Raw genomic sequence first — 8,787 nt, forward strand, 5'->3', positions numbered from 1 at the left:
CCGGGCGGCATGGCCGCAGCATGCTCCGGCGGGCTGGGCCGGGCGGCCACAGCCTGCTCTGTGGGGCAGGGCTGGGCGGCCACAGCCTGCTCTGTGGGGCAGGGCTGAGTGGCACTGCTGCAGCCTGCCAGCCCAGGAGCTGCAGCTGCTTTGGAGGCTGGGGGGAGAGCAGCGTGGCCAGAAGCGGAGAGACTCTGGCCCCGCCTCTTCCCTTCTGTCTCTGCTGGCTGCGCTGCCTCTCCTTGTTCCCTCTGTTGGGGGGAGGGGCTGTGTCCCACCTCTCCCTCTCTATACCCGTTCATAAGCCGACCCCCTTCTCTGGTGCTTCCCTTTTTTACTAAAAAAAATTCAGCTTATGAACGAGTATATATGGTATGTTTTCCTCGTGGAGAGCTTTCTGCCCTGTAGTCGAATATTTTGATGCAATAGTGAACAGTCATACCATACAACCAGTCAACATCCAGGCTGTCAGATGCAGAAATCTCAGGTCTGGATGAACTATTTGGTTCTGTGCTATTATGCCTGGACTGTATTTTTCTTGGTTCTATGCTATTATGTCTAGATTGTCTAGAAGTGCCTTCCGAAGCTGAGTAGACATTCTGAGATCATGTTAAACAGAACTCTCTCCGCTAATAAGGAACAATCAGGATGATCAGTGTGGCTGCATCCCATCTGATATGCCATATCACCCTGGGTATCAGGGGAATCTATGGTAATGCATACATGAGACCCTGATCCCGTGGTATGAAAAAGATATCCTGTCCTGCAAGGATCTCCGGTGCATGACTCCCTGGGGCACAAGATTTAGTGTTGGTGGCAAACAAGTCTGTAATGGGATTTCCTCACTGGTGAAATATTGTGGTGATAGAATTCTTCAGAGACCATTCATGGTTGCTGATGGATTGTGTGCTAAGATGGAGAGCTACTGGAGTAATCCTGTGTTGTTGGCATTACGTATATAACTTGATTACCTCCTGGCATCTCCTTGCTTGTTACATAATTCATTGCAGATGTGTTGTATGTGAAAATCTGCATAGTGGATGTGACATTACCCAGTCTGGACTGGTGGACAACTATGTCCCTTCAATTCTCCAAACTGGGGTGCCTTTTACACTGCTTCACTGTGAAAGCAACCACTCCTGTCTTGCTCTCTCAGCCTCCAGCATGTAAATCACTCCCAACTACACTGTATGAGTGCTATAGCCAGTCACTCATGAATTACACTGCAGGGAAACACCAGCAAATTCCCAGTCCCAGACTTTCCCCCAGAAACGTGCATCTTGTACACCTCTATCCCGATATAATGCTGTCCCCTCAGGAGCCAAAAAATCTTACCGCGTTATAGGTGAAACCGCGTTATATCAAACTTGCTTTGATCCGCCGGAGCGTGCAGCCCTGCTCCCCCAGAGCGCTGCTTTACCGCGTTATATACAAATTAATGTTATATCGGGTCGCGTTATATCGGGGTAGAGGTGTACTGTCCAGAACCCTCCTAGACACTACAAACTCGTATAAAGTCTGTCATTTCATTAATAGAAAGTGATTTGCACAAATCTTATCCCAAACAGAGTTTCCCAAACACTTCAATCCAAACACACTGGTTTAGATAAAACAAATGTATTAACTACAGAAAGATAGATTTTAAGTAACTACAAGTAATGAGGCATACAAGTCAGAATTGGTTACAAGGAAATAAATGGTAAAACGCAACTGACTTAACAAGCTAAGTGAATACCAAGCAAAGGTCTCTCTCATCCCATGTTCCAGCAGTCTTACTGGCTGAATCTCTTTTAGTCAGGATGTCTCCCCTAGTCCAATACTGCTTCCTTTATTCTTCAGATGATGATGATGCCAGGGGCAGAGCGCAAGGGAGAGATGATTTGCAGCTTCTGCCCTCTCGTTTTATAGCCCTTTCTTTTGCGCAAGAATCATCTCCAGCTGATGTTCAGGAGACAGCTGTGTGGCCAGGACCTTAAGCTGCTTCTTTGTCAAAACGTAGATTTTTTTTTTTTTTTTGCCCACACCCTCTCTCCTGCCAAAGAGTAGCCACTTAAGGTGGTGGTCCACTGATCTAGTTGACACCTAGCTGAGGCACTGGCTAACCTTTTATCTCTGGGGAACTTGTTTCTGACTGCCCTCCAGAACATGTTGGGACATTTCTTCATAATTTTATATAGTAGAATCTTACATCTTTACATACAATGTTGCCACACATTTTACCAGGACAATTATGATCAGCAAATCATGAGTTTTCAAATGATATCTTACACAGTATGCTTTGTACAAAATTTAACAGTTTTGTAAAAGGGGTGAACATATAGGTACAGAGGGTCACGGTGGAATGCTGTAGAACAAATTGGAATGCTATGCAAACTAATCTGATCACTCAAATTCTAGAACATTTATATGTAGAGTCATGTACTTTTGGGACTACTGGGGGGTAGTCCAGGTGTGCATCTGTCTCTCTGATGAATTGGCGTTCAGCATCTTTATAGGAGGTGGTGTGAAGAGAGGTGCTCCCTTGTGCACATTGGTGGGGTCTGACCACCAGTGCAATGACAGCATATGAGCTGGGACTACAACTCTCATACCCTCATTTGATGCCTCTTGGAGGTGATACACTGATCTTAGTCAACTTTGTAATGGACGTAGGTGAAGTCTGGCTATGGGCGAGCTGACATGTGACCTAGACATCTGAGGCAAATTCTTACTGTAGTTGATGGATTCATTTTGATATTGGTGAGGGTCATCTGGAGAGCAAAATCTCTCCTTGGGAAAATGCGTGTTCTCCAATTTGGATTCAGTTAAGGTTCCTACTAAGTCTTGTATGAGATATGGTGAATTATGAAAAATTATGAGACCCAATTGCTTGAACAGGTGAAGGACATTTCAATGCTGTGGCAACTTACTGATGAGATCTACCTTTGATCAGCCCATCATCTAGATATAGGTAGACACATGCCTTGTCTCAAGTGAGCTGCCACCACAGTGAAAACTCTTGGTGATGTGGAGAGACCAAACGGTAGCACCATATACTAGTAATGATTGGGTCCTACTGTGTACCACAGATACTTTGAGGGCCAGATGGATTGGAATATGCAAATGCATGTCTTGGAGGTCAACAGCCACAAACCAGCCTTGAGCAGTATGAAAAGGCAGGATGGAGGCAAATGTTACTATCCTGAATTTGACACAATGTATATATTTGTAGTTTTGTCAGGTCTAGAACAGGACAAAGAACCCCATTCATTTTCAGAATAAAGAAATATCAGGAATAGAAGCCTCTTCCCTTGTACTCCAGATATAACTCGTCTACAACTTCTAGGTCAGTGGTTTTCAAACTTTTTGCATTGGTGACCCCTTTCACACAAGCAGCCCAAGTGTGATCCCCCCTTATAAATTAAAAATGGGGATGGGGTAATTTAATTTAATGGGGGCTTGGGGCTATCAGCCCCACAGAGCTGACAGCTTGCGACCCCTATGTAACCACACTGCGACCCCCTAAGGGGTAATGACCCCCAGTTTAAGAACCCTTGTTCGAGGTGAAGCAGGGAAGCCACTTTTAGCTAATTTTTTTTTATGAGAAAGGTCCCTAAAGACGGACTGGGAAGGGATTGGGGAGGAAGCAAGGACTGAAACTGGATGGGATATCCATGGGAAACAACTTCCAGCACCCATCTGTCATTTGTTGCTCTAGTCCAAACCTGATGGAAGAAAGAAAACTGGCATCTGAAGACAAGGTTTGGGGATAGTTCATCTGATGCGTGTGTTGGCTTAATTCTTGTGTCAACCAACTGCCAAGAAGCAGATGCAGAATGAACAAAGGATGATGGCTTCCTTTGAAATAATCTTGATTTCTTGGTAGATGAGTACTCAGAAGACCCTTGTTAAGTGTAGCTGGATGCCTTCTGTTTAGTTTGCCATTGGTATTTAAAGGGCTTGCAATCTGCCCAAAGGTGCAGATGTCCAGTAAGTGAAGTGTGGCCCTGGAGTCCTCTGGGGACTAGAACACCTCATTGGACTGTGTGTTGAATGAGTCAGTACCTGCAAAGGGCAAGTCCTCAATTGTATTCTGCATCTCCCTATGAATGCCGGAGACCTGTAATCACAATGTTCTGTGTATGATTACCACAATGGCCATCGACCTACCTGCCATGTCTGAGGCATCCATGGTTTCATAGAGATCGCTTCACCACTAGCGAATTTAAGCAATAATGGCTTTTCTACAAGTAAGCCTTTCTTCCAAAGAGATCTAATTTCTTTGGGTCCTTGTATTTAGGAGTGACCTTGGATTGCAGATTAGAGAAATCATTAATAAATCTAGTGTTGGGGGAGTGGGGTACTATAATTCAAACCCCTTTAGAAGTACTTGATACTTTTCTGTTCCTTTAGCAGTTGGAGGCAGTGTTGCTGGTGCACGCCATAGGGTTTCGGTTCTAAGATGTCTTGTAATGCATGTCTAGCAGGAGCAGAAGAATGCGCTCTATCACTAAGGTCTTTATCTCAAGGGTATTAACTATATGAAAGAACAACTCTGGAAGGCTTTATAATCATCTGAAGCTGATACAGGAGCCAAAGAGACCATCTCACTGGAAGATAATGATAGGTTTTCTGGCAGGAGATGAAGAGCATGGTTCAGGAGGCTCAAGACCTGCCTGTTCCACCTCTGCAAGCTGTTCTTGTTCCTCTCTGCCTCCAGACAGAGGCCTGGACAGCATGACCTTCTGCATTTTCTTGAATGGTAAGAGGGAGACAGAATCCTGGGTGCTTTAAATGGAGGTCCTGAGTATGCCCAGTATGGTCAAGGTGGAGCACTGCAGGGATGAAGCTGGTTCTGGTGACTTGGCTATTGCCATGTCTGAGGCAGATGAGTCAGGGCGCTGAAGTGAGTGGACCCTGGTTTGTAGAGAGGCCTTTTCCTGATGTGTGTGAACAGAGGGGAAAAGGTTCCCTGCTGGAAAGTGAAAAGAAGCCATGTCCCAGTGATGGAGAAGACAACTAGGCTTCCTCCAAATGCAACACATCTTTGAGGCCATGTCAGCACTGTGAGGACAAAGGTACATGCCAGTGCCAAATATAGTGTCATCAGTTCGAAGTGAGGTGCTAGGGACATTATGTCCTCTAACATTAGATCAGCTGGTACTGTTAATGTTTCTTTTGTTAGTTCTGATGCCAGCAGCTGGTGGTCACCAGCATTATCTGGCAGAGACACTGAGGTTGATTTAAACCCCTTTGGTACAAATAGTTTCAGGCAAATATCCCTGATTTTCTTGTCCTGATCATAAAGGAATGTTATACTGAGCAGCAGCCTGGCACATGGCTCTGACTGAGACGAAAAAAAGCAACAACTATGGCCTTGCATACATGGAATGAGTGTCACAGGATGGGCCTGGGTAAAGCCCAAGGGCTTTCAATCAGCCATTTTAAGTCAAGGAAGGGGTACAAAGTGCTGAGGCAAAATCTTATATTTATTTTTGCACCAATAAAACAAACAAGAGAGGGAATTAAATGGGAATTAACTGACTATGAGAAACAGATTCTAGTACTAGGTAGCAGGCAGACACTACTTGTTTTGTCTCCTTGCCATAGGCAGTAAACGGGTACTGAAGGTCATTTGCAGATACTTTGCCCTTTATGCTCTTAGGGGCAGGGGGCATGCACAGTGCAGATTAGCCCAACAGACACTGCAATTCAAACATTCTCATCTTCCACCCGTGATGTACAAGTGTAGCTAGAGTAGGATACACACAGACACCTACTTGAAGGACTATTTCCCTTCTGTCACTGTTTTCTCTCAGGAAAATTCTAGCAGGCTGCCAAAATAACCAAACTTGAACATTTTAAAGACTTTGGCCCACCTCCCTGCCAAAGCAGCAGCAGTGTCACCACCATACACCAGGAATGCCTGGGAGCTATTGGAGAAGTAGCTAGATTGGAGAGTGGGGGAAGGAGAAGAGGAGCTAGGTTCCCTCTCCTTCTCCCTCCACCCCCTGCTACAACACATGGCTCCAGTAGCTCACCCCCCTAATGGGGGGTACATGGGGTAGGAAATCCTCTACAAAAAAAAAACCACATCCACACCATTTCTGGGCTTCCCTCAACTACTCATCCAGATCCAGCACATGATAACAACCACCATCCTCCCTCAGTTTTAATAGATTTCTTTTTCTGTAGCTGGCATACTTAGTTCTGCAGCTCAAGTGGCAGAAGTCTGTGCTTCAACACTGAAAGCTGAGAATTCAAGCCCAATTGATGATGCATGATGAGGGAGTTAGAGCTGTACATTAGAGAATTTATCATCTTCTTCCTTTAAAAAAAGCCTATAAAGTCACATACACAAAACTACATTAAAACAATGCTACTCGAATTTCAAAGTCAAGCACTGAAAAGTTAGGCAATGCCAAATTCTCTATTGCCCATACAACCCTAACTTACCTCCTTTGTCCATATGATCATTTAATAAAAACCACTGTCACATTTTTCTTTCCTCATTCAGTGTAGAACATGGATACATGAGAGGGCGGAATTCAGGGTGTATAGGAAACACTATCACAGTTGCCTAATTCTTGAGTGCTTGACATTGAATCTAAATAACACTCTTTAAAATAATGTTTGACATTATATACTTAATAAATGTTTGGAGTGTGAAGCATAACTCTGTAGCAAGAAACAGATTCAGTGGCAAGTTGTCCAGTGCAGAATAAACAGCTTATAAGCAAGGCTACGTTTTAGTCACAGGTATTTTCAGTAAAAGTCATGGACAGGTCACGGGCAGTAAACAAAAAATCACAGCCCATGACTTGTCCATGACTTTTACTATATACACCTGACTAAAAACTGGGGGGGGGGGCACACATGGCCCAGGACCCTTGATGGAGGTGGTGGGGGGTTGACAGGACCATCAGGCTCCCTACCTGGCTCCACACCTCTCCCCTCAGCAGCAGCAGAGTTTGGGTGTGGGAGGGGGTAGGGACATGCAAGGGGGTGAGGTGGGGTTCTGGGCAGCACTTATCTGGGGGGCTCCCCAGAAGCAGCAACATTCCCCTTGCTCAGCTGCTAGGCAGAGGCATGGTTGCCTCCGCCTGCAGGCACTGCCCCCACAACTCCCATTGGCCACAGTTCCCAGCCAACGGCAGAGCTGCCTGGCCATGCCTCCGCCTAGCAAGGGGGTTGTCACAACTTCTGGGGAGCCCCCCAAGTAAGTGCCACCGAGTCCGCCTAACCCCATCATGTGCCCCAACCTCCTCCCATACCCAAATTCTGCTGCGGGGGAGAGGAGGAGTGGGGACGACGCGGTGGCCAGAGAATGCCCCAGCTGCAGAAGTCACAGACTCCATGACAAACCCACAGCATTATTTATAAGTCCCTGACAAACCATTAACACTGGACCACAGCAGGGGCCTAGGCAGCCCCCTGCTCCCTAACCATGCCCCCCCACACACCTCTCTTCCCCACCAGCTACATTCCTTTCATATGCTCCTTCCTTTGCCACCCCCCTTCCAGTAATGCGCCAGGGCTGACTTTGCCATGCCTCAGCAGGCCATCCACTGATGGCTTCCAGTGCATGCAGACAGTGCCGGTGCTAGCCCACTGGGGGCTCTAAGCAGGAATATTTGGGGGAGGCCCTCCACACACAACACACACTAATAATTAACAGGGGGCTCCCTTGAGCTGCTTGGTGCTCTAAGCAATTGCTTAGTCTGCTTATGTTTAGCAGAGGCTTCGCATACAGAGCCCCTGGTTCATTCAATGAGACAGGCCTGGACTTCACCTAAAACTTAGGTCAACCTAGTTATACCGCTCAGGGCCGTGAACAGTGTCGCCCCTTCCCTGGCTGTAACAAGTACCTACACCACAGCTGTGCCATGCAGCGCAGACCCCCCTCAGGCGGTAGCAGTACAGCTGCTGGTACCTGCCCTTTTCACGGCCCCTGCAACACAGCCAAGGGCAGGTACCAGCGTCGCAGCTGCCGGCGGCGGGTCGGGCACAGAGGGGCTCTGAGGTTCGCGGGCCGGCGGAGCGGGGCCAGGCAGCTCCCAGCGTGCGCGCTCCAGGGACCCAGCCCACAGCAGCCACGTCTCCCAGGCCGGGGGTCGCGGCCAGGAGGCCGAGGAGGTTTGAGTTCGGAGCCTGGCAGCGCCAGCCCCGCGCGGCCGGACCCCGAGCGCGCGGGCAGCGAGACCCTAGCCCGGGGCGACAGCAGTTCGGTGGCCACAGCAACCCCCTGCTCCTACTTCCCCTCGCCGGGGGCAACTCACCATGTTACTCCCCCGCCCGGCACCGGAACAGGCGGCTCCCACCCTCCCTGGGGTCGGAAGAGGCGGATCCACCAATTGCCATGGTGAAAAAAAGGGGGAGGAGCAATTTCACTCCCCCCCCCCCGTCGGAACCGGAAGTGACGCATATACGTCAGACGGGACGGCGCATAGGCCGCCAGCCGTTCTCATCAGAGGAGAGGGTAAATGCGCATGCGTCTGTCTCGAGAACGTGATCTCCTAACAGGGCTCGAGGGCGGCGGCGTGGCCGCGCGGGGCGAGCAACTGACGCCTACCACACTACTCCTCCCCCAGTCGTGCCGGAGCAGCCCGGACCAATCAGCTTGCTCGCAGGGGGTGGCGTGCGGAGAGGGACAGCGGCTGCCGAGTGGGTGTTATGGGCCAGCGGCCCACTCAGCACACAGGGCGGCCGTGCCTGGGGCCCCGCGAGCTCTGGCCCGGTTCGGGGCTGCCGCCCCCGCTGCCCAGGTAACACGTTGTGGGTGGCGCATGTGGCCCACAACGTGTAATC

At 48.7% G+C, this 8,787-nt stretch overlaps 1 protein-coding gene across 5 annotated transcripts in view; it reads right to left on the reverse strand.

The window, feature by feature from the left end:
* Window positions 1–8,294, reverse strand: part of SLC30A6 (solute carrier family 30 member 6) — a 34,054-nt gene extending 25,760 nt beyond the window's left edge. For 2 of the 5 annotated variants that reach the window (XM_026649638.1, XM_026649635.1), the window contains exon 1: window positions 7,848–7,926. Coding sequence is in view for 1 of the 5 variants with exons in the window: in XM_026649634.1 (XP_026505419.1) it covers window positions 8,259–8,261 (3 nt within the window). In the remaining 4 variants the exon portion in view is untranslated. The other 3 variants (XM_026649634.1, XM_026649637.1, XM_026649636.1) reach the window with 3 other exon arrangements.
* Between the last annotated feature and the right edge of the window lie 493 nt (window positions 8,295–8,787).

Source organism: Terrapene carolina, unplaced genomic scaffold (assembly GCF_002925995.2).
Source record: "Terrapene carolina triunguis isolate 2854851 unplaced genomic scaffold, T_m_triunguis-2.0 Scaffold85, whole genome shotgun sequence".
In the NCBI taxonomy this organism is placed as follows: domain Eukaryota; kingdom Metazoa; phylum Chordata; order Testudines; family Emydidae; genus Terrapene; species Terrapene triunguis.